Genomic DNA, 25,833 nt, shown 5'->3' with positions numbered 1-25,833 from the left:
TGTTCTATGCTACTTGGTCTCATGCATCTTTCATTTTCTTGGTTTCTCTGTTTTATCCACTGTTTATGCCTTCATCTAAGCTAAGATTCTCCAGATTCAGGAGTGATAGGCTGGGTCATTAGACTTAATTCAGACGTGGTGCTCTCAGCAGACATCCCGCCCCTCCAATAGATGGTCCTTGAGTGATTGCACCTCCAGTCTATCCAGGCTGGAATGCCAGATTATAAGCTGATGGATGTAAGTTTCTGAAAGACCTAAATGTAACTACCATGAGCTAGGCAGCAGTTCAGTTTAACTGTCCTCCTTGTCCCATAGACATATGTGTGTTGGTGTTCCCTTTCTTCTACAGAGTTTGATTGGCCAGGCGATAGATAATTCAACATACTTTATATCACAGGGACATTGGACCTGTCTTTTTTACCCGCCCAAGCACAAAGTGTCTGGGAAAACATATTGGAACAATCCATATCCAAGGGAAAACAGACATGAATTTAGAAGACTACTTTGAGGTCTGCCAGTGCTGGTTCTGGTTTCATAAGTGAAAAGCAGCTATCCCGGTAGAATCTCTTCTCCAAATCTTTAAACGCGTAGAGGAATTTTCCGTGTCAAAGTGGTTTTTAGGGGGAAAAAAACATGCTCTAATGCAGGAGAAAGAAACTAAAGAACAAAAATAAGAAACAAAGACAAAAAAAATCCCACTATGGGCTCTTGTGTGAGGGTTCCTCGCGGTGAGCCTGTAGGACAGAGTCATCTTGTTTCTCTGTGATACCTGCCTTTGTGTTTGGCCTTACTGAGCCTGCCAGTTGTGTGGAATGAGCACAACTGACAGGATTTAAAGGCTAAGCCTAACCTTTCTAATCCATCTATTCCCCATTCCCTGCCTTAGGCCATGCCTCTTCCATACGTCGATACGACATCCTTGCTCCTCTGATGGGAGCTACACTCATTTTCAGAATGTCAATCAAAACCTTCTCCTCCAGGAGTTGGGGAGATTCAAGTTTCTCCTTCTGACTAGATAGAAAAAAGCTGTGAGAGATTTTCGGAATAAGATTGCTGTCAGTGTGTTTGCCAGCTGTGCTTAACTTTTTCGTGTTTTCATTTCAGTGGTCTGGAAATATAATTTAGAGTTCTTTATTTTTTTTTGCTTTCTCCTAGTATTAGATTAACTAATAGAGTTAACTCTGAATTAAGCATATGTGCAGAGATCAGTTCATTATCAAAACATTTACTCAAGTAAACACATTGATACTGAATGATACCTATATGTCTGGATAGGTACTGAGTCCAGGGGATATAAAATATTCATGGTACTTACAAATGGATATGTTGAATTGAAACCCTGTTGTAAAAATACTTAAAGATACTAAAACCAAAAACCACATGCAATGTGAAAAAAACAGATCAGGGCCCTGCTCTGTCTAAGCTTTTGTTCTAGTAGAGTAACCAAAAATAAATACTTGTGCAATATGGCAAGAGGTACAGGTTCCAAATCATGAATAAATCAACTTTAGGAGATGGAGAATAATGGGGAATGGGACACTGTTTTACATAGGAAGTGCAGGGAGGGCCTCTAAGGCACAGAAATATCTGAGAAAAAGTCTGAAGGGTGTGAGGAAAGGAGCCATGCCTGTGGCCTGAGGAAGCGTTACCCCGGCTGAGGATGGACTGGCTTGCCAATGTTTTTTTAAGGGTTCCGGGAGAGAAGGCAAAGGGGAAAGCAGTGCCACTCGTTAGAAATCCAGGGTAAAGAGTCTGAGAACGTGGTATTCCTTGGTCTAGAGAGGCTGTGTGGAAGTAGTGGACAGTGCATAGATTCTGCAGCTATTTGGAAGATAGAGCCACCAGAATGCCCGATGGCTTGGGTGTGATGTGTGAGGCAAGCAAGAGGAGCCAAGCGTGACTCCGTGCAGTCATTATCTTCAATGAACACTATGTAAACAAATGAACTATGTAACTTGAGCATATAGACAGAGGGGAGGGGGTAATTGGAAGAGAAAGATGGAAGGGCTGACATTTACCAAGAAGCTGACAAGAATATGAATATGGAACCCCTCGGTACAACTACTTACTACATTATTATTATTATTAATAATAATAACTGATTTTAGCCTTGACCATAGCTACTGTCTGCTTGGAATAAGAGTGGGTTTGACAGTTGGTGGTTTGAATCAAGGGATCAGTTTGAGCGCGTCCCTCTTGAGCTTCGCTCTGGACAGCCAGGCAGCCTTGCTGAGGAGGCAGTTGAGTATGAGAAAGTCTAGAGCTCAAGGAGTGAGGTTGGGGCAAGAGAAGAGATCTGAATGACTTCAGTGTACAGAATGACTTAAAGCCCTGTGTTGCTTGAGCCCATCCATGGAGTCAGCAGAGACAGAAGAGAGGTTTGAGGCCTAAACTCTTGTCATCTAGGAAGCATAGAGATTAAGAAGGAGAATGGCTAGAAAAGTACAAGAAAGCCAAGAAAGAATATTTTCTCAGAGGTAGAAGACAAGAAGACATCATTCTAAGAAAGAATACCATCCCTTTTGCCAGCTGCTCCTGGAGAGACTTGAAGATTAGATGTTTTCTTGGCAACTTGGATAAAGCATTGTCAGTGAAGCACTAGGAAGAAAATGGAAACGAATCTGTGCTAGAGAAAGCAGAGCTGGGCTAGGAATGTGACTCGGGGATAGATGGCTTGCCTACCACGTTTGAGGCTCTGGGTTTGATTCTTAGTACCACAGTAGATATATGTACACATGGGGAAGGGGAGAGCGGGAGAGAGCAGTGTGTGTGTGTACAGACAACTTTCCTGAGGAATTTTGTAAAGGGAGAGAAATGTGGAGGAGCCGAAGTAAGCTCCTCAGGCTAAGAACTGTAATGGCATATTTATCCATCAATGGGAACTATTGCCTCACGATGCTGGAATGAGATGGAACTGTTGGAGGCGGAAGGGGCTGGAATGCAGTGCCCAAGTGGAGTGTTGGGGAAAGCTAAATATGTTGAGTCAGATGTATGGAGGGCAGCAGGCAGGGTAGTGGGAGCCTGTGGACAATCAGTGGGTGATCTTGTGTTCAAGCCTCCAACCCCTTTTGTCAGAGGAGGAGACAGGTGAATTAATGAGAATCAGCGTTGCTCATGCTTCCTGTGTGTCAGCAGCACCGTGGTAGCTGGTTAAAATGCTAGCTACTTCACTTTGGAAGTTTCTTTGAATGTTTTGGAGGTATCCGAGGGTTTCCAATTTTCTCTAGTTTGAAGGTGATGCTGATTCTGATGCCTCCGAGACCAGCCTTTGGTCCGAGACCAGACATTTGGGCTGGGAAAATGGGTTCAGGTGGAGTGACTGGGATGGTGCTAAATGTCTTGCATTGTGCATACAAGTGAATTTTGTCAGCTTGCTTATATGTCTTTCTTCAATCTTGTTCTATCTCATATGGCAGGGAGAAACATATGCCTCTTTCCCTGAAATACATGGTAACTCTGCTGTTTATATGATCTGCTCTAGGGCCAGATTCTGAATCACATTTTGAAAAACTAAAAGTAAAATCCCATTGTGTTGTGTTGTGTATAGGGTTATGACACTCTGGCCTGAGGTGGTACCTGGAGTGGCTGAGTGTTTGCTTAGCAACTGTGAGGTTCTGAGTTCTAAATGCAGTGTTGCCAGGGTTGTTTTTTTTTTTTTTAGAAAAAAAAAGGTTATGTCCCAAGCTAAATTTTTAAAGAGTTTTATTGTCCTTTAGAGGTGTTCATATCCTCATACAGAAAGTAAGTGGCTAGGCGCAGAGTTTGACCTGAAGAAAATAAGTCTTGGCCCATGTACTAAGGGAGAATGGAGCTGTGAGAGGAAGGGCCACAGCTTACCATTAGAATAGAAAGAATGACTTCCACCCTCACGAGCAGTATTACTTCAGATGAATCCTTGCAGCGGCAATTTAAACAGAGCATGGTATGTTCGCACACTGAGCTGTACTATAGTCGCTTTTTTAAAAATGTAGCTGATACTTTTCTCTTTTATTGTAAAACAGATTTTGTTGGAGCCAGGAGTGATCCAGGATGTGTTAGCAGCTGGCAGTCACCTACAGCTGTTGGAGCTTCTCAATTTATGTTCCCACTATCTCATTCAGGTACGTGAGCTCGCATGCTGCTAACACTCCCTTTCTAGTCCCTTCCACCCCCTGTAGTCCTAAGCTGTTCCCCATCAACTGGAGCTCCATGATAAGTAAAATGGTGTGGGTGTGGGTGTGTGTGTGTGGGTGTATGAAGGAGCAGGGCGTGCATACACATGCACATGTGAGGATGTGTGTTATAGGAGGGGTAGAATTCCTCCCAGACACAAGCTGAGAGGATTCTAAGAAGATGGCTACAATTCTTGTGTCAAGAGCATTTCCCCCCATCCTCTCTGCCTACCCTCAGGCAATGGATTAACTCAACAACTATGCACCATTCTTGTAGGGTCCTGGGGAGATGACACTGAAAAGGGGTCCTGACCTTGGAAAGGCCCACAAATGCAAGAAAAGTAGATTAGCCACTAAAGATTTCAGTGAAAGTAGATAATACATCACAGTCGTATATAATCCATTAGTGTGTGATCCTCCCAAGGCAGCAAATGCTAAAGAAGGGATGGAGAGCTGAGCATAGTTGCCCTGTTTTGATGGCTGGGCAGGAAAGGCCCAGGAGAAGAAGGAAAAGAAAAGTCCCACACGTTTATTAGGTGAATTACTCAGGTATTTCACATTCAATTCACATAACTTTGTACAATGTTTTAGGGTTTTTTTTGTCTTTTTTTTGTGCTCATTCTGGGACTTGAATTCAAGGCCTTGAGTTCTTACTCAGCTTTTTTTCCCCACTCATGGCTGACACTGTACTATTTGAAACATATCTCTAGTTCTGACTTTTTGCTGACTAATTGAAGATGAATTATCTCAAGGTTTTCGCTGCCCTGGTTGGATCTGAACTTGATTCTCAGATCATAGCCTCCTGAGGAACTAGGATTATAGGCATGAGACACCAGTGCTTGGCCTTTACATAATTCTAAACCATGAAAAATCAGAGATACAGAACATATCCAACCTGCTTGAAGCAACGTGATTGGTAGCAGTAAGCCTTTCTGATTCTAAAACCATTTTAGCTCTTGGATGAAAATTGTTTTCATCCTAACAGAAAGTATAGGATTTTTTTAAAAAAAATTATTATAAAGATTCTGTACAGAGGGGTTACAGTTACATGAGTCGGGTAATGAGTCCATTTCCTATTGAATATTGTTACCCCCTCCTTTGTTTTTCCCCTGCCATCCCTGTCCTCCCCACCTCCCCAACTCCTCCCCCCACCCCTGGAAATTGTAAAGTTCGTTTTCAACATAGTGTTTTGTATGTCTCACTGTTATGGGCCAACCTGTATCCTTGTTTCAGCATTTTGTTATTTCCCTTCCTCTTCCCCAATTAGAAAAGTGTATATACAAGATGCAGGGCACTGGAAAACAGGGGTTATACCATGGGGAAAGATCATACAAAAGAAACAATAAAAAATCACATAGTAGGGGCTGGGAAGGTGGCTCAGTGGTAGAGCTCTTGCCGGAAGTGGCGCTGTGGCTCAAGTGGTAGAGCGCTAGCCTTGAGCTGAAGAGCTGAGAGATAGCACCCAGGCCCAGAGTTCAGGCCCCACAACTGGACCCAAAAAAAAAATCGTATAGTACATTAAAAACAACAGCAACAAAGAAAAAACTCCTTGGGTTGCCAAGGTATAGGATGTTTAAGGCAGCCTCATGGCTTTTATGTTATAGGGAGTTAAGAACCATTTTCTATTTTAGGATCCTCCCATTTTCCCACTGGTCTCACGTTTACTAGCCTTTATTACAGCATTATAACAGCAATGAAACTTAATTAAAAGAATAATAAATCCACACAACTTAATTGTATTATTTTGTGTATGTGACATAATATTAGTGAGCAGAAAAATTGTTTGTTTTCCTGCCTAATTACTTTATTTTCCTTCATAATCCTTTTGCCTCATTCTAAATAAGGCTTTTATTGTTGACTTATGCTAGCCCTTAAGTAGTTTACAAAGCTCTTTATTAAAATTTTATTTTTAAATTAACATACATTAATAACATTGGAGGGCTTTGTCATGGGCATACATGTATACAACATAATTTCAAAGTGTCCACAGTTTCTGTTATATTTTAATACCTCCCTCTCTCTCTCTTCCTCATTTTCAAACAGTATTTGGTAGGGTTTCATTCATATATATGTGTGTGTGTGTGTGTGTGTGTGTGTGTGTGTGTGTGTGTGTGTGTGTGTGTATGTATGTATATATAGTGTGTTGTATATTATATATTATATATAGTTTGTTTATATATATATATATATATATAAAATGTTCTTTCAGTCCTGTTCACCCCTTAATATTCCCTCCCTTTCCTTTCCTCCATTCTCTTTGCTTTCATGTTCCATTACCATTACTATCATATTTATTTTGGGTCTATACTCCAGAAATGAACAAATGTGATGTTCGGCTTTCTGAGCTTGGCTCATTGTATTCAACATGATGAGATCTGGTTCCATCTATTTTCCTGCAATGATGTCATTTCATTTTCTTTATGGATGAGTAATATTCCATGGTGTGTATATTTGTACACATCATATTGCCTTTATGCATTTGTTGTCTACCTTGACTGATTCCACCATTTGGCTATTGTGAACAATGGAAGCAATAAGCATTGGTGGGCTGGTATCTCTCTTGTACATTGATTTAGGCTCCTTGTGATTATATACCCAGGCACAGCATGGTTGGTTCATACAGTGGATCTATTCTTAAGTTTTTCTGGAATCTCTATACTATACTAGTTTCTGAGTGGTTGCAATAGTTTATAACCAATAGTTTACCTATCAGCGATGTATAAGGTTCCTTTTCCCCCTACATCCTCACCAGCATTTGTTGTTAGTTGTTTTCTTATGATGACCATTCCAACTAGGGTAAGATGGAATCTTAGTGTAATTTTTATTTTAATTTTTTTTAGTGGTCAAGAGTATTACACATTCCTCAAGAACTTATTAGCCATTTGTATTTCTTCTTCTGAGCATTGTCTTTTCAATCCAATTGTCTACACTTAATTGGGTTACTTGTCTTTTCCTTGTTTGACTTTGGGGAGCTCTTCATATATTCTTATATTAATTCTTTATTCATTGAATAACTGGCAAGGATTTCTCTCTTTTGTTTGTCTCTTGATTCTGAAAATTATTTTTCTTCCTGTGTGAAACCTTTCTACGTTGGTGCAATCCTATGTATCAATTCTTGCTCTTATTTCCTAGACAATTGTAGTCTTACTCAGAAAATAATTAGCTATGTCTGTATCTTCCAAAGTTTCTTCTATAATTTCCTATAGTAGTTTCAGATTTACAAGTCTTACGTTGAGATCTTTTTATCTGTTTGCAGTTAGTTTTTGTACAGGGTGAGAAATAGAGGGTCTAATTTCAGTCTTCTACCTATAGGTAACTGGATTGCCCAGCATTATTTGTTGAAGAGGCTGACCTGCTTCTCTTATAGCATCTAATTTCCTCTTCCCTGTACCCCTGGGAAAGAGGAACCAGTACATTCCAGGGGGACAGTGTGAGAAAATCGGCAACGCTCACCTGAGGAGCCACTGAAATACAGTATATGAAACTTTTATCATTATCTCACTACATTTAATCAAACAGTAAATGTTTAACTATTTTATCTTAGATTACTTCCTTTTCCCCTCAATCTTTTGGGATGGTATAGAAAAGCTGTTTTTAATTCCTTTTTGCCAGCAGCAAATAGGAATCATCTAGAAAGGTTACAAGATTTCAAAAGTGTATGTTTGACTTGTGAAATTGAAATTACTTTTATTTGACATTTTCGACATCAAATACTGTAGCTTGAGTTTCGAGAATCATCATCTGGGTCATTTTCCCCCATGGTAGATAATAATCAATGATGCATGTTGACAAAAGTTTGGTTAGAATGTCAATTATCATGATGTATATTTAAATGGTGTTACACATTTGTATCTATAATTTTCTATAAATGGGTACTTCAGATGAAGTTCATGTGTGTTTTTCCCCACTGGATCAGATGAAGTTGTTGAGATCTAAGTGACTTATAAACTTTGGAATTTAACTGTTGCCTTTTATTATTTCACAGAGAAAAGTACAGTTGGCATTCAGGTGCATCTGTGGACAATCATTACTCAGGTTTCTTGAACAGTAATTGAAATTTACACTGCCTTTTCCACAAACATGTTTCCATTTCATTCTGTCATGTAACATTTCCTTTTTTAATCTGTGCTTTATCTTGAAGAATATTAAATTTGTAAAAGGAAACTTTGGCTATATAAGAACCAGTCATTTGTGTGTAGAAACTTAAATACTGCATTCTTTTAAACATATATTACATATGAAATACATATGTTAAATGTATATTATATTCATATATGCTTAATATATAAGTATTTGCATACATATTTTATAATATATTCATTTAACTATATTTATATATTATGTATTCTCTCAGCCAGGTGTCAGTGGCTCACATATGTAATCCTAGCTACTTAGTTCATAGCCCACTTGGTCAGAATAGTCAGTGAGACTCCATCTCCAATTAACCAGTAAAAAGCTGAGCTGGAGATGTAGCTCAAGTGGTAGAGTGCTAGCCATGAGCAAACTGAGCCAGTGGAAGGCACTGAGTTCAAGCTGCAGTACTAGCACAAGTTATACACACACACACACAATCTCTCAGGATAAAATCAACCAGATTAAGTCAGTCTTCTTTTATATTTTGACAGTCTTATTAATATACAGAGTTATTAACTGGGGCAATATTGTACAACTGTGTTTTAGTTTCACGTGCGACTATTGTATTGAGTACATATAAAAAGTATTGAGTATAAAAAATTCCTAGTAGTAACAAGGCACCTGAAAGTTATGCCTCACTAATGGATGCTTTGTGTTCTGCATCCTTCATTAATGCTTCATTCAACTAGAAGTTCTCCAAGCCATTCTCCTCTGTAAAGTATCTGGTATTATTTATTTGTTCTTAAATTTCCATTATTCCTTCAGTTTCACTGCTGGAAGTGTGAACGATCATCTCTCCTCTAAGACCCCCTGTTTCCTAAGGGACTCATTACAAACAGATTCTAAGGAGAATCTGTTGGTTGAAGTTCCCAAGCTCTTCCAGCTGCAGTAATTGGCCTGAAGCATCTCTGAACACTCCTAAACACTCCTGCTGTCACACCCATTCCCACTTTCAGGAAAGGAAAGGAATACCTTGCTGTTACTCAGTGGGCTGGCTCCTCTCACTGTCTCTCTAGAAAGATGGCATGAACAGAGACTTTAAGCCCAAAGCCACAGGCATAGTGTTTCTCTGTGTGGATGAGGACAACTATTGGAATAGCCCCTAAAGGCCGTGAGGGGTTCATACAGGTTCTCATATCATGTTTGTGGAAACAAGAGAATTACCAATGAATATGACACCAGTTCAAGGGAGGGTGGGGTGCAACAATAGTCCATCAAGTCCAGGCAAGGGATTGACCGAAAACAAAACTTTGCAAGCTCATATCCTGTCTTATCCACTGTGAGATAATTCCATAGGACTCTATTGTGATACTCTATGCTATGCTAGTGTCATAAGAGGCTTTCAACTGCTTTTGTAACATCATCCACAGTCTACATCCAGTCCCAAAATAGATATGAATTGTTTTTTTCAAAAAATCTTCCTTGTCCACTGTGTTCTTATAAAATGTTTCTCTACAGGATGCACCAGTTCATTGAAGATAACCCCTCCCTAAAACAGAGCCTGCAAAATGAATGAATGACTGCTTTTCAGTGTCTGCTTATTTGTGTATGTCCCTTTCATTATTTTAAATATTTTAGAGGAAACTCAAGGACATCACATTCTACAATGATGGGCTCTTAGATGGAAGGATTACAACATATCTGCTGGTTTATTGGGACTTTCCTAAGTCTTTGAATACAGTTTAGTTTTCCAAATTCTAATTTTCCCAATTAATTTATTTTTATTTATTTATTTTTTGGCGGAGGGAGTTTGAAACAGAATCTAACTATGTAGCCCAATCTGGCCTCAAATTTGTGATTCTCCCTTGTCTTAAGCTCACAAGTACTGAAATACTCAGCCTTTCCAGCCACCTTCTGTTTCATTATGTTTTGTTTGCTTTGCTTTGTGGTACTGGGGATTGAACCGAAGACTACACTGGTTAGGCAATTACTTTATCACTTGAGCCACACCTTCATTCTTTTTTCTTTTTAGTTTTTCAGAGAGAGTCTTGCGCTTTTGACTGGCCTCCTCCCTCTGTCTCTTGAGTAGATCGGATTACAGATAGGCACCACCATTCCCACACCTTCCAAGAACTTTTCTGATTAACTCTTGAATCACTCCATCTAAATTTATCGCCCAGGCAATTTAAACCTTCTATATGAACACCTGCCTTCTTCTCTCTTGATGGGACCAGGGATCCATTTGTCTGGAAATTTGGGTGTGATTGTAGATATCCAGGTTAGATAGAGCCTACCTGATAAATATTGAAGCTGATCCTTTCTTTTTCCCTCATCACTAAAGTTATTGGCTCACCACTCTTGCTTAAAGGCTCTAATTAGGTGATAATACTCTCCCAATAGATTCTCTTGTTTCTAGCTTCTGTCTATGCCAAATCTCAGTCCCTTGAGCATCATTATCTTTTCCAGGGAAGGAAACCAACATTTGTCAAGCACCTATCACTGCTCACTGTTTTGCAAGGAGTCACATTTCCACTCTGCTAAGTAACCACTGGAAGGCAGGTGCATGTTATTTGCTAGTTACAGATGAGGAATTTAAATTCAAACCAGAATGTTGAACTAGTGTGGAAATTTCTCCTCACTCCTAACTACTGTATTGACCATTCAAGCACATTTTGTCACCTACAAAAATCCTTTACCTTGTCTCTATGGAGGTTTGTGTGTGTGCCACACATCAGGAGTATTAACTATTTAATTTTGTCATTTCCCCCCCCAAAGTGATATATCATATTTTTCTGAAGATGGCTTTTTGTAGTTACATTCCCCCCCGCCAAAAAAAGAGAAAAAGAAAACCCTATATATTTGTACCTCTTCTTCTAAATGGTATCTTCTGCTTCATTGTTGTTTCTTCTCTTCACTGTGTTTCACAGCCTTTATGATGTCCTGAAATTTAAATGCATTACAGAAAAGAAACTCCCATTGGCTTTTCCAATAAAACCACTGAATTTGTTACTGTGTAAAAAGTCTCTTGGAAAGGAATAGACTTTTAGTGCCTTTTCTTAGGCAGCAGGTGGCAGTGTGAATCCACCAGAATACAGTAGTTAATTTAAAGGGGGAAAAAATGAAAAGAAAAATTATTTATTTTGCTACATATTAGTCTTCTGACCTAATCAGTAAAAAAGTCATTATTCACACCACACTGGGCAATATGCATTGTAATTTTTAACAAATAATAGGAAACTGTTAATGTGTTCACAGGAAATACAGTTTTGTCTTGGGTTTCTGTGGTCATTTATCAGGGCACTTTTGTGAAATCACTCATTTGTTCTAATTTGAATGTAAATGACTCTAAGGTTTTACAAATAAGGTGACAGACTCACATAAATGTAATTGCAGGCTTCATCTCCCTCTTTTTATATATCACTCATTAGGTTATGAATTAAATACATCGTATTAAACCAGGGGCATGTCCAATGATGATATTGTAATGGCAAATTACTCTATGCTATTAGAGGTGTATTTTTTATTCATGGACATTAATTTGTCATTAAGCGGCATTAGTTTAGCACTTTTATGTGACAGACGTGACCTGCAAGAGGAGACTTGCTGCTGGGTGGGAGAGGAGAAGGATGCGAGGGCTAGAGGTAGAGTATTTAGTCACTTTATGGAAAACAGAGAGGAACATTGAGTCCATTTGTGGAGCTTTCTGCTTTTACAAGCATGAAAGATCATGTCTCCAGATTGCAGGTGGTATTCTGTTTACAGGTTGCGTCTGTGGACCCTCTATTAATATGAAGCCCAAGAGTGCATTCTTCCTCATTCAGAAGTAACATCGTGGAGGTTTCTTAGTCAGCTCAGGGTAGAAGCATCTTCTGATGGATAGCTCCTCCTCTATGACAGATCATGGCTTTCAACGGTAGTCTTCATTTAGTTCTACATTCCATGGAATTGATCTATTTTTTTTTTCCTTTTCAGTGAAGACACAAAAGTTTAAAGAATGTTCTTTTCTCATTAGCATGGTAGGGAGAATTCTCAATTGTTTTTCGTAAAGAGCAGTTTTGCTGGCTTATTTTTTTTTAACTAGAAAAAAAAAACATTTCTCTACTTTCAGCTTGGAGAAGCGCCAATCTTTGACACGCCTTCACTGCAGCTGTAATATCTGAGGCTCACTCCTGCGCTACCATGCACACCCTACAGCGAGCTTAGAAAACACCTCGCTGTGCATCCACCGCAGCCCTCTGCAGCAGGGGACTTCCCCTTACAACGGTTTTTATATCCAGTCACCCCTTCTTTCATAACGCACGAGCTCCCTATGTGCTGTGGGAATAAAAGCTTCCTTTATTCAATAACTTTCATCTGCTTCTTAAATGTTGAAATTTTATATTATAAGAAAAGACATAGAAGAGGCTTTCCATTCGTTTTACCTTGAATGCTTTTTTTAAGTTAGCAATATTTTCTATTTGGGTTTAATTTGACACTGAAGTGCGTATATATTTTACAGTTTTATAATAGATCATCATTTTAAGCTAAGAAATACTTCAGTGACTTATAGGAGATGATCTCTTCTAAACATTGTAGTATTATAATTTCAGTGATTAAATTAACAGCATTGCCAAAATATATAATATATAGTGGGTGTTCTGAATAGAATAATTTATCCTCAAGGTAGAGGAGTTATAACTCATGTTCATTTTTCTCTAATACTGAGCCATTTTTCCCTACATTAGAGAAGACAAATGATTATAGCAACATATATGTTTAGTATTTTCATAATCAAACATCACTAACTGCATGCTCATTCGAATGGGCTTTTTTATATTCAGAGAAAATCAAAGCACAACATTTGGTAAATATAAAATGGTGTAATCCTTTAGATTTTTTTAAATCAGTAAAAATGATCAGAAAGGGTGGAAATATATCAGACCTGTGAAATCATTGCCAACTGCTAATTATTTTTTCTAATCAAGAGTATTTGCTATCTGGCATGGGTAATCTAGAATATAGTTGCCAAATATCATTCATATTTGGCTCGGAAATATACCATAAATAAGATGTTTATCACCCACATTAGGGTAGCAATTAATTTTTTCCTGTGCTATTATGTTGGCTTTTATTCCCCAGGCCTACACTAAGGGTGCTAGTAAGTGATAGACCAGAAGAATGTGGTCTGGCTCAGGAAGTCATTTTTGCATTTTAATTCGTTATGTGGATAACCTAAAATTGGTTGTATCTTCTTGGTGAGGTTTAAAAGATAGGAAAGAAATCTTGAAGGATTTTTTTTTCAATATTGGTCATTGCTCTTTCAAGCTAAGATCCTGAGGTTAGTGTTTATAAACATGCATCTTTCTTATCAAAAAATAAAATGCTTCCAGTATTTTATGAATGTTACAATTCAGACTCAAGGAAGGCAAACAAATATCCATCACAGTTATTATTAATCACCATTATTAATGCTTGTAAATTAGGGGAAGTTCAAAGAAAATCTGTACTTTTTTGCCATGTTCATTGTCTCACCCACCTCTGACTACAAGTATTTCTACTCAAAGTCAAGGATCTGTCCTCTTCTCTGAGGGTAAGCCAACTTTCATCTCACTTTCAGCACCTTTCACCTTTCAGCACCTGTTGGCTCCTTCCAGACTTTGCTGAGTGTCTCCACTGCCACACGCCTTTCAGTTTATAAATAGGAGCCATGAGGTGGGAAAGATTTTTGTTCTTTTCTCAATACCACAATCCTCACCTTCCCTACAGCACTCCACCAAGACAGAGTGCCTGCACGCCTTTTCCTCCCCTTCCATTTCTTTTTCAGCCCAGGGAACACAGCCTTCAGCCTTCATTTCTTCTCAAAGGCTTTAACAGCCGGGTGCCAGTGGCTAATCCCTGTAATCCTTGCTACTCAGGAGGCGGAGATCTGAGAATGATAGTTTGAAGTCAGTTGTGGCAGGAAAATCCAGGAGATCCTTATTTCCAATTAACCACCAAAATCTGAAAATGGAGTTGTGGCTCAATGGTACAACACTAGTCTTGACCACAAAGTTCAAGAATAGTGCACAGACTCTGAGTTCAATTCCCAGACCTAGAACAAAAAGGAGAGAGAGAGAAATAAAGTTTTCCCAACAAAGGTCATTAAAGCCTCCTTCCTGTTAAGTGGAATTCAATTTGTGTGTAGTGTGTGTGTGTGTGTGTGTGCGCACACACACACACACACACACACTAGTACTGTTTGTGAGCTTTTTTGCTCAAGGCTAATGTTCTACCACTCATGCCACAGTTCCATTTCTGACTTTTGGAAATTAAATCGAGACAAGAGGCTCATGGACTTTTCTGCTCAGACTGTCTTGGAATCATAATCCTCAGATCTCAACCTCGTGAGTAGCTAGGATTTCAGGCATGAGCCACTGGCACCTGGCTTAATATTTTAATATTGAATTTTTCAATCTTTTTTTCTTTTGCAGTTTTGAGATTTGAACTATGAGGCTTCACACTTGCTAGGCAAGTTCTACAACCATTGGAGCCATACCCAACCTTTTTTTTTTCACTTCTCTTTAGTTATTTTTTAAGTAGAATCTCACATTTTTGCCTGGGTTGGCTTTGGACCTCAATTCTCATACCTAATAGCTAGAATTAGAGATAGGAGCCACTACACCTAGCTTAATTTTTGAAATGGGATCTTCACTGTCTGCCTTGGGTTGGCCCCAAACTACAATCATTCTAATATTGACTGACTGGTATTGAACACGTGGTGCACCATGCCTAACAAATGTAGCTCCTTTACATAATTTTAGTACTATAGCTCTATTCTTTCTTGAACCTCTCTTCTGAAATCTGTTAGTTCTTCCCCCACTTCCTTGTAGTTCATTTCACAAGCTAACCTTGTCTTAGCCCCTTGAGTGTTCTTCCGGGCTCAGGGACTCTGTGCAGGTGCTCATCTCTTCTGCTTGCTGCCAATCTGTTTTGTTTGTGGAAGATTATGTTCCCCAGTCCCTTCTTCTTAAAATCTCCATCCCTGTATGACCAGCCAGCTTTGCTACCACCCTATTGTCTCATATGCTTTCAAGTTAATCTTCATCCAATCTCACATCACGGCTTCTCTCCCCTTTGCATTAAAGGATGAAGCCAGAAGTCATAGTGTGTAAAGGTTTAGATGCAGGCATTTCCTGTGTGAAACTTTTTTCTCCATGGTATATGTTTACCTCTCATCCTTTTAGTCTTCCAGACCAGAAATCCTTACAGGACTTCGTGAATCTCACTCCATTTTATTGCTTTGGCCTTTTAAATACTTCTTGCCCATGCTACCTATTCTTCCTTGTTCTTTCTTTCTTCTGCTCCTTCTTCTCATTCTTTCTTATCATTATAAAGAGTTGGCTAATTTTCCCTAGACTTCCGAGCTGCCATACAGCTATGCTACCTGCTTATAGTGTTGTGCTGAGTAATATTGGATGATCTGTTTTTCTGACCCACTAATATATTTTTCCCTAAAATCAAAGATAAATCTCCTAACTGGGCTAGTTTTCCAGCCCTGCCTCTTCTCTTGCTTGTCTCCCTGATGTACTCTATTCTTATGATACCCAAGGACAAGTATATATGATATATTACCAGAAAGTATCTTATCATTTATTATCAGAGTTTCTGATTATCTCCTAGTCAATGTTTTCCCCTGGATACTGACCAAGCACTTGACCTTCCTGCCCAGGCAGAGAGACCTGGAGTCAGCCTAGAATCTTCTATGTTCAGTGGCCCACATAAACCATCACCAAGAACTTTTTTCTCTGCCCATTTAACTTTATAAATGTCTCCCAATTTTACTCCTTCCTTTCCACTGTCTTAATTCAAATTCTTATTAAGTTATTTCCTGGCCTAAACAAACCTCCTTCAAACTGATGAACTTGCCTTCACTCCTGACCTACTCTAGTTCCTCCTCCAAAATACTGTTTGATTGAGTTTGAAAACTATTTTTTAATCCATGAAAAAAAATCTACATGATTGACTTTCTTTTATAAAAATTAACCTTATCATGTCATATTCTTGTATAAAATCATTCATTATTCAGTGGCTCACTAGAGTCTTCAGGATAAAGTTCATTCCTTTTAACTTGACACACAATGTCTGTCTTTATTGTAAGACTTCCCATCTCTTGATCTTAACTTTTTTGGTGACAATTTACCACTCATGTGCTTTGCCACTGCCATTGTGAACTGTGCCTCTCCCGTTAGCTAAATCACTGTCTGCAAAGTCTTTCTCTTTGGATTATTTTCTCCATGCTTTGTCACCTTCTGAATTCCCAGTTAACCTCTGAGTACTTGGCTCATATGTTCTCCACTCTTCCATAGTCGACCGACCAGTCCTCCCTGCTGATGCTAGATTTCCCTCTTCTTCCTTAACTGTGGGCCGCCTTCTGGGAGATGGACCATATCATACTGTATTGAATTCATTTTCTGTCTCCCCTTGTGTTCCAAAGTTGTGTGACCTGGGGCAAGTTACTTAATCACTTTGCTCTTGTGTGAAATACAGATAGAGTATCCTTCATGCAATCTACCCTTTGGGGTTGTTGGGCGTCAATGGGTAAGTAATACATGCAAAGTGTCCTGTCTAACACAGACTCTACAGCAGTAGTTGTTCCAGAAACCAGAGCCAATATAATGGAGTGCTTTACTTGTGCTGATGTGCTGTGTCAGCTCTGATAAACTTTAAAACTGCATTTGCAGCACCTGATGGCTGGGACCAGAATTATTAGTGGTTGATATGACTATGGTCTGTGCCTCCTCCTTCCTTCTAGATTTCCAGCTTACTACAGACTTTCCCAAAGAACAATATAAAATTATTCATGAGCCTTGGATATTATGCATACAATTGATTATGAAAATGTACCAGTAACCTAATTGTAGGATTCTTCTATTATACAGCACAAATATATTTAAATAGGCCTTCCAAAACTATAAGAATTAGAGCATGCTGGGAATTCTTTTCCTCGTATTTGTTGTATTGCTGCTAATATTTTGTTTTTATTTAATCAAATTGTATCACATGCATATTTATATTGGAACATGAATATAAAGTTACTTAAAGTTGTCCCAACATATTTACATGTTTGTATATGAAATGCCCCTCTCCATATATATTTGTACATATAAAAATATGAGAATGCATTATTTTATTCTATCACAAATAATCTGGCCTGCTTTGTCAATGAATTGCTCATTTTTTTTCTTCCAGTAACAATTCAACTACACATCATCAACTCCAAAAGAGTATCGAGAAAATTCACAATCCTTTTACATACCTGATAAACATACTAGTTTATTTCCCTACAGGATTTTATTTGTAAGGCTATTAACAGATTTGGGTTTTATTTATGTGTTGCTTTGATTCAGCCTGCTCCAAAGGGCCAGCCCCTTGCCACACATCCACACCAGCACCCTTTATGTGGCTTTTCCGACTCCTGGAGTTCAATCCTTTCTTGCAGCACCAGACTGGGTAGTCACATAATACCTTGATTTATAACTAGGTTGTAATCCAAATAGGAAACAGGTGGAATCACAACTGGGTATGGTGCCTTGGATATTAATGGCTTGGCTCAGCAGTGGAATTTCTAAAGCTGTATATGCTTTTTTTTGTCTTAATTATGCATTCATTAAAAGCTTTTATACCCAACAGAATAAAGTAAATATTTTTTGATCTCCATAGTGTGCTCCCAGACTGTAGATTTGCACAGCAGGGTCTTGATAATCTGAATAAATTGTATTTCCCCAAGGAGTTTATCTTTCAAATAAGGTCATAAAGAAATGTAGCTCCCCCATCCTTAGATTTCTCTGTGTGTCTTTTATGCTCTGAGTAATATAGAGCTTGGGAACCAGGGATGGTGCAGTACTGCATACTTGGCTTGTGGTCCAGTATAAAGTCTCAGTGTATTCTCTTTGCTTACCTTTAGTGAAATATTTTTAAGTACAAAAGAAATGAATGATTTCACATGACAACTATGGGTTTTTTTTTTTGCTGATATCTGTAGCAAAAGAAAATCCATGTTAGACATGCAGACTTTCCCTCCTTTGACCCAGTCAGTGAATAAAATGGATGGAATTGGCAAAGCTACGGTTTAAGCCCTGTTGACAGCACTTCGAAAGGAAACAACTATCATGACAGCCATCCTGTGTGTGGCCTCTGGGATGGGGAAGGCGCTTTACATTCATTTTGTTTTGAATCCTTATTGCAGAGCTGGAATGTGGTTTCACTTTTCCCAATTTTCAGGTATGAAAATTAGCCTGGGAGCAGCTCCCTTCTTACCGACTCTATCAGTCAACACCCAATCATGTCCTTTTCCTACAATTCAAAGTTAAAGATGCCACCAGTGCCTTGTCCCTATCATTTATGACCCAGTGAATGACACAGGAAATATATAAATTATAAGCCCAAATAAATGTGCACCATCAGTTACCCTTATTATCTTTCTCAGCCATAAAGAACAAGATGTCAATGTACTGGTAGCACTGAATGGTAGCACTAAAATAGCATGTGGTTTGTGCAGCTCTTAAAAGCTAATAGCTTTTATTCTCTTTGTAGGCTTCCATATTGGTCTCCAGTGTCGCTAACATTGCAGGCATGTTCCTTGATCTGAATACTGAAATATTAAAATGTTTAATAAGTTCATATAATATTTAATAAATTACATTTTAAATATGTTAAATATTTCAAGGCTTTGAAAACACAGGAGAATCTATATTTTACTGTGAACTAAAAAATAAGAACAATAAAAGCCGGGTTTTTAGACATACGCTATCTTTCCTTGTTTTCTCCCTGTCCATCAATCATATCTCACCATGTAGGTACTTTGTAAAGGCAGAAAGGAAGATCTAAAGATATAAAGAAGTTGCCTCCACCATTTTGTACAGCTTAGTACAAAAGGCCTAAACAAATACTTTAAGCAGCAAGTAGGAATGAAGGTAAAAAGCCAGAACCATCTTTACGTGGTTTGCCTTTCTAAGGAAATAGAATTGAATCTGGGTAGTACCCAAGAGGAGAGAATGTTTATATTGTTGAATTTCTTCTTTCCTTACAAGTATTTTTTTAAAATCTGTTGAATGAAACAGTCTTTAAATGCTCCAGAAATAGCAGTCATTTGGGAAAGAACTTTCAAAGTCTTCCTGTATGTTCTAATGCAAAATTATGAGACCATTTATTCCCACTTAAAAATGTATGACATACTTTTGGCAAAAAGTCTGAGCATTAGATTTTTTTGATCATCCCTAAATACCAATAGAACTAGAATTTTATTTTTTATTGTAAAGATACTGTTCAGAGGGGTTACAGTTACATGAGCAAGGAAATGAGTCCATTTCCTATCGAGCATTGTTACCCCCTCCTTTGTTTTTCCCCTACCATCCCTTTCCTCCCTCCCCCCGCTGCAAAGTTGTAAAGTTCATTTTCAACATAGTGTCTTGTACATCTCATTGTTACAATGGGTCATTCTGTATTCTTATTTCAGCATTTTGTTATTTCCCTTCCATTCCCCAAATGAGAAAAATGTATATACAAGAAGCAGGACACGGGAATCAAATACAGTGCCAGTCCTAGGACTTGAACTCAGGGCATGGGCATTGTCCTTCATGGCTAGTGCTCTACCACTTGAGCTACAACATGACTTCCAGCCTTATCTGATTAGTTTATTGGAGATAAGAGCCACAAGGCCTTTCCTGCCAGGCTAGTTTCAAACTGCGATCCTCAGATCTCAGCCTCCTGAGTAGCTAGGGTTACAGACATGAACCACTGGCACTTGGCTCAGAACTAGAATTCATTTTCAATGTTTTGGAAAGAGAAAAAAAAGAGAGAGAAAGTCAAAAGTCCCAAGATTCACACTGGAGAGTCTTCATGTATCTGGACATTGTACCATATTTCCCAATGATTTTAAAATATATAACCTTATATATAGTGTCAGGAAAGAATTTAATCTTACATCAAATATTTGAGAGCCTCTCTTTCAGTGAATTATGCAATAGTTCTTCATTTTTCTCAATGATGAAGTCATATCTGTAAATGAAGCTACCTTTTCCCATGTGAAGTCATAAATGTGCTCACAACTTGCTACAGTTTTCATTCATGATAAAAACCAATATTTATCAATTATAGTCTATAAGAAGCACATAATGGTTGGTATTTTGCAGGATTTCCAAACCCTAAAATGTAAAACCTGCTTTTAATGACAAGTAGTTTCTGGCTTATGGTGATTTTACTATTCTCCACTTTCCAGTGAAGGAAAGGTGATGCACATTCAGTAAAAATCTTACTTTGCATGCTCTTTTTTCCTCGAATAGCAATGTGCAATATGATATTCTCTAATGAGGCCAGACAGTGGCTGCAAGCTGTAGCTCTGGCTCAGTCCACCTACCAGAGTCAGCAACCAGTACTCCACAGAGTACCCACTGATATTTGGCAGGTCAAGTTTATGAATGCACCTGGGATATTTCTATCATCTGGTATTTTTTTTCCAGTTTGTCTCTTTTAAAAATTTTCATTTTCTTATAAAGATGCTGTAAAGAGTCTTGTGATATTTTTATTTTTATTTTTTATTGTGAAAATACCATACAGAGGGGTTACAATTACATGAGTAAGGTAATGAGTACATTTCTTATCAAGCATTGTTGCCTGCTCCTTTGTTTCATGTGGTATTTTTAGATGCAGCTTACGACACTTCTAACTGATGATGACATATCAGGAAATAACCTTATCATAAGTCAAGGAGCATCAGCAATTTATTAATAACATTTTTAATACATAGAAAATAAGCTAATCAGTAGTAGCATGAGAGACAACTAATTGGTATGCGGTAAGAGGCGAGGAATAGGAGGCATTAGCATTTGTTTAGTAACTACGTGCCCCTCATTAGTTGTCATACCTTTCTTGGTACTTGATTTCAATAAGCATATGATACAATATTTTTATTTCACTTTGAGTTAACATCACCAAAAATCAAACAATAACTGGTTTCTATACCAGTTGGGTTCATCAAAGTTTTAGAATCGTTTTCGGGGTGGTTTTAAACAGAGAATTACTTAAACTCATAGCAAACGTGTCCTTTCCTTTAGAGGAGTTCTCAAAATGTGTCATATTGATGTGACATGTAACAACTTCAAGTTTCACATGGGTTACAACGTGATGCATATAGAAGCCACCACTCTCCTGAAGCCTTTATAGGAAAGCACTGATATGTGTTAACTTGGGTGGCATTCTGAAGGAGACATAAGTGAAGGCCATTGGTAATCAGAAATCAAAAGTCATAATTTAATTGGTGACACAGAACTTCATTAAAATAGTTATATCTCTTGAGCATTATTTCCTAGAAAAATCTGGAATACCATTCACTTTGGTCATCTCAGAGATGAAAAATTCAAGAAATCGATAATATTACTCTTCCTTGAAGCTTGAGAGTTTAATATCATTTCTAACCTAAGTCATAGTTTCCACAGGGATAGCACCTATTGTGGATGCTTCTTTTTCTTTTGTAAATCAGTTTTTTTTTCCTTAGAACTAGATGAGGCAATAAAAGGAACAGCTTCTATGAAGGCTGTGTTTTTCACTTTTGTGAGTCAAAATATTTCCGTCAGATTTCTGGCTCTTGTCGGTTTTACAAGGTCCTCTGGATTTGAAGCAAAAGTGCTTAGGGGCAGATACTGGGGACAGACTACAACAGACACAATCACCTGATTATCCCCTGTCTTCCTGTTGCCAGGCAAGACACACATCTTGACTGCTGTGTACGAAAGCTGGACTGCCTGTCCACCCTTAGCAATAAGGCCACACATTTTTTTTTCTCCCATCCCAAAAACCACAGAAGAATACAAGTGAGTCTAAGTGACATATCAGGGACAGGTTCTTAGTTTTCTAAATTATAAACTTTGGTTATTTATAATTAGTGCCAGATTAAGACATTGAGACTCCTCATAACTGGTGGCCCGTCAAGGTGGTGGCCCGTCATTCTATTACATATGAGATCCACAGAGAGATCAAAAATGCCAAGATGTATCTTTCTCTTGTTGCCTTCCCTAGTTTGCTAAGAACAGAAGAGTCAAAGGTCAATCCATACAGCTCAGCTTCACTTCCTCTCAAATCTTTGTCTCAGGTAAGAGAGATATGGATAAGAATGCTGAAGGGGTGACATTGATCAAGATACATTGTATTCATAAACTTTTCTTAAGAAAAGTTTTCTTAAACTCCTTCATACACTACCTAAAGATAATTTTGAAAACTAAGTAAAAAAGAAAAAGATAAAAACACACTTGGAAAGGAAGCAAAAATTAATACATAGTCTTGAAAATTTCATAACATTTAAACATCACCCAAAATATGGTAGTATTTGCCTTCATGGTTTTTCCCAGTACCATATTCACTTGTGAAGCTGAGAAATAACTGTTTTTAATATTAGTGAAAAATTATTTCAAGGAATAAAGATGAGTGATTTATTGAGTAGTAAGGTTTGTGATTAAGAGAAACTGGAAAGAGGATACTACCATGGCTGCTAAACATAAAACAGATAGCAGTCAAACATTATTTAAGAGTTGCCAGGTCTACATCCTTCTATTCCTTTTTTCTAACTTATTAATTTCTGATTCTATTACTATTTTCATAAAGGCCATATTGTATATGTAGGTAGTACTTTTTGAAGCAAGGAAATGAGGAGATACAAATACGAAATGTGATAATTGACAAACAGGTTAGAACTGTAAGAAGCACTCTAAGAAATGACTATTTACTAGAAGCACAGTAAAAGTTCTAATTAAGGAACTAGCCATACAAAAGGCTATGCTTGGGAAATAGGTAGTGTTTAAGAGTTGTTCAACTTGGAAAACTGAGTATTTATTCTATAGTTATTACGGTTCCGGGAACACATTTTATGGCTCGTCTGCTATTTAATTTATCTTTCACACTATAAGAAATAAATAGGAGAGAAAAAGGTGAAGTTAAATAGCCCTAAAGCAAGGAAAATACATATTATTTTAAAATATTCCCCCAAAGAACAGCAGCGTATGCACCATAATTCTAAATAGAAACTAAATTTCAGTTGTGAAGCAGTGTGACAGAAATGAAGCAGTTCAGAAAGAAGAGAAAGGTTTTTCTTTCACTACAGGTAATTTCTTGTTACTGAGCTGTAATTTCCATTCAAAACCACTGCCTCTACTTGCATAGTTGGATTGTTAGGGCACACAATGTAAGGATCTCATAATAAGGACAAATACCATTTGAAAAGATGTTAAGATAATTTGATCTGAGTAGCCAATTGGTAGAGGAAATGATTGTCTCTTGAACTTAAAAAGCAATTTTGACTAAATTGAAATATTTTTCTAACAGAAGAATAATTATATTGTGCTTGTCTATTAACACTTTCAAGTCCAAGCATTATTACCAATTTTCCTATTTGGAAAACTAAATTACCACTGGGCTTGCCTTTGTGTATAGTGTAAGAATTCCAGAAAGATATGGGAGGCCAATAAAATATAAAAATGGCCCTATTTATAAAAGGTTAAAGTTTAGATGGATATGTTAGAAACACATAGAATATTCGGTTTTTGCTTACTTATAAGTAAACAGAGGCTGGGAAGGTGACTCAGTGCTAGAGTGCTTGCCTTGCATACATGAAGCCCTGAGTTTGATTCCTCAGCACCACATAAGCAGACAAAGCCAGAAGTGGTGCTGTGGCTCAAGTGATAGAGTGCTAGCCTTGAGCTGATGAGCTTAGGGACAGTGCCCAGGCCCAGAGTTCAGGCCCCACAACCGACCAAAAAATAATAATAATAATAATAAACAGAAAGAGCTATGGACACCTTTTCATTAAATATATGTGCTAGGCATCTGTTCCCTGCTGGAAACCAGGAATGCACAAAGAATGACACAAAATCTACTATAAAAAGTGCTTAGAATTTTTTAGAGGGAGGGAGACCTATCATCACCCAGTGCACAGCAAAATCTACCTGCACAGGTCAGGGTAGAAGCACAAAGAAAGATATGGTCAATTTTACTGAGTTAGGAAAATTGAAAAAGTGAAATGAATTCATTCATTTAGAAGGCTGATTTTTGTACCTTTATCCTCTGTATTAAACATTGGTAATTTACCAGTAAACAGAGCAGACAGTCTGTCTACCCATAGAACTTACTGAGAGCCAGAAGAAAGAGAAAAATACTTTATAAACAAATATGCCAGTATAGGAGAAGATTACTACAGATGATGTTGAAGGCTGAAAGCAGATAATACCATCATAGGGGTTATGTGGAGATGGAAGGTATGGACTAGTTAGGATGCTCAGACAAAGCAATGGAAAAAGATTTCTCACCCAAAGAGATTCAGTACGTGTTTCAAACATTCTCACTACAATCTCACTTGGTGGCAAGATAGACTTCAAATACATTATATTACTCAGTTATGGTGAGGCCAACAGACCAGGAGACAGTTTTTATTGGAAAGATAGTTTATTACTCACAGTTTCCAAAACTGAGGGGACATGCCACACAGCAAGCCCAAAGGTTGGTTAGAAAGCAGGAATAAGCTCAAGATTTCTGCACAAGGAAGAGATGAGGGCAGATAAGCAGGCTTATAAATACCTAGTTTGGGTAGTTTACCTGGGCTTTAGGAATCTGATTAGTCTCTAGTGGTCTGGTATTTGGCCTTAGGATGATTAGGGAAAAGGGCATATTGCTTCCTGTAATGTAGGATTCAGACTGAGAGAGCATTTCAGAGAATAGGTTCTTGATTGATTAGCTTGTATATGAAAGCCTATTTTCCAGGATACGTCATATCTTCCCAGTCAGTGAGACCCAGGATACCAGAGTGAATACTCATCTCCAGCCCTATCTTTTACCAGTCTAACATTTACTTTTCTTATGGCTACTGAGCTCCCGATGGCTTTAGTAACTTTTTACTCCAGATCAACTTCTGTGTGTAGGCCCTCAGAGCTTCATATTCTATCCTTTGCAATCTTCACCTCCATTGTAAGTTTTCATTTTTGTAAGTGTTTTTAAATCTATGGTTCCCTCTTCCAGTAGGCTTTATACTCTACATAGCCTGAGGTTTATCTATTTTGGCTTGCTCTGCATTGCCCAGCACACTGTGGGCCTAGCACCTGATGCTCAGGTGGTTGTCACAGCTGGCGTCAAGCTAGGATGAACAGGGTTGTTGCTCTGCAGGATGAGATCTGTCAGACAGATCCAGGTCATGTCAGAATATGCTCTGTCTTGAGTTTGACTTTTTGCTCTGAACTTGCTATAGGTTATTTTATTTCTTGGAAATTACAGAATGTTTCTATCAACTTCAAAATGCTTCCTTAAGTCAAAATGATCAAAGATGGTTTCAGATGACTATATTTGGGATGGCAAAGAGTTATAACCATTTATTTTTAAGCCTCCAACAAACAAAACCCGTTATAGTATAGCATTATTATTTTCTGTACTAAATTATGAATATAATATTTACAAGTATATTTTATTATTCTATAAATTCATGAAGTCAAGTTTTCTTTCTGATTACTTTTTTAGATTTCACTTTTTTGTGTGTGCCAGTCTTGAGGCTTGAACTGGGGACCTGGGCACAGTCCCTGAGCTTTTATTGCTCACTACTAGTGTTCTACTACTTGAA

General features: G+C 38.0%; 1 protein-coding gene across 5 annotated transcripts in view; it reads left to right on the top strand.

Annotated features, from left to right (window-relative positions):
• Klhl32 (kelch-like family member 32) overlaps nucleotides 1–25,833 on the top strand; it is a 142,343-nt gene that overhangs the window by 54,377 nt on the left and 62,133 nt on the right. For 3 of the 5 annotated variants that reach the window (XM_013022398.1, XM_013022401.1, XM_013022397.1), the window contains one exon: nucleotides 4,002–4,100. The exons of the other annotated variants lie outside the window; for them this stretch is intronic. In XM_013022398.1, coding sequence (XP_012877852.1) covers nucleotides 4,002–4,100 — 99 coding nt within the window. The remainder of the gene's footprint in view (nucleotides 1–4,001; nucleotides 4,101–25,833) is intronic. 5 annotated transcript variants of the gene reach the window in all.

Source organism: Dipodomys ordii, unplaced genomic scaffold (genome assembly GCF_000151885.1).
Source record: "Dipodomys ordii isolate 6190 unplaced genomic scaffold, Dord_2.0 Scaffold62, whole genome shotgun sequence".
NCBI classification, from domain to species: Eukaryota; Metazoa; Chordata; class Mammalia; order Rodentia; family Heteromyidae; genus Dipodomys; species Dipodomys ordii.
The sequence above is the reverse complement of the archived record's forward strand: the minus strand, read 5'-3'. Positions and strand labels throughout refer to the sequence as shown.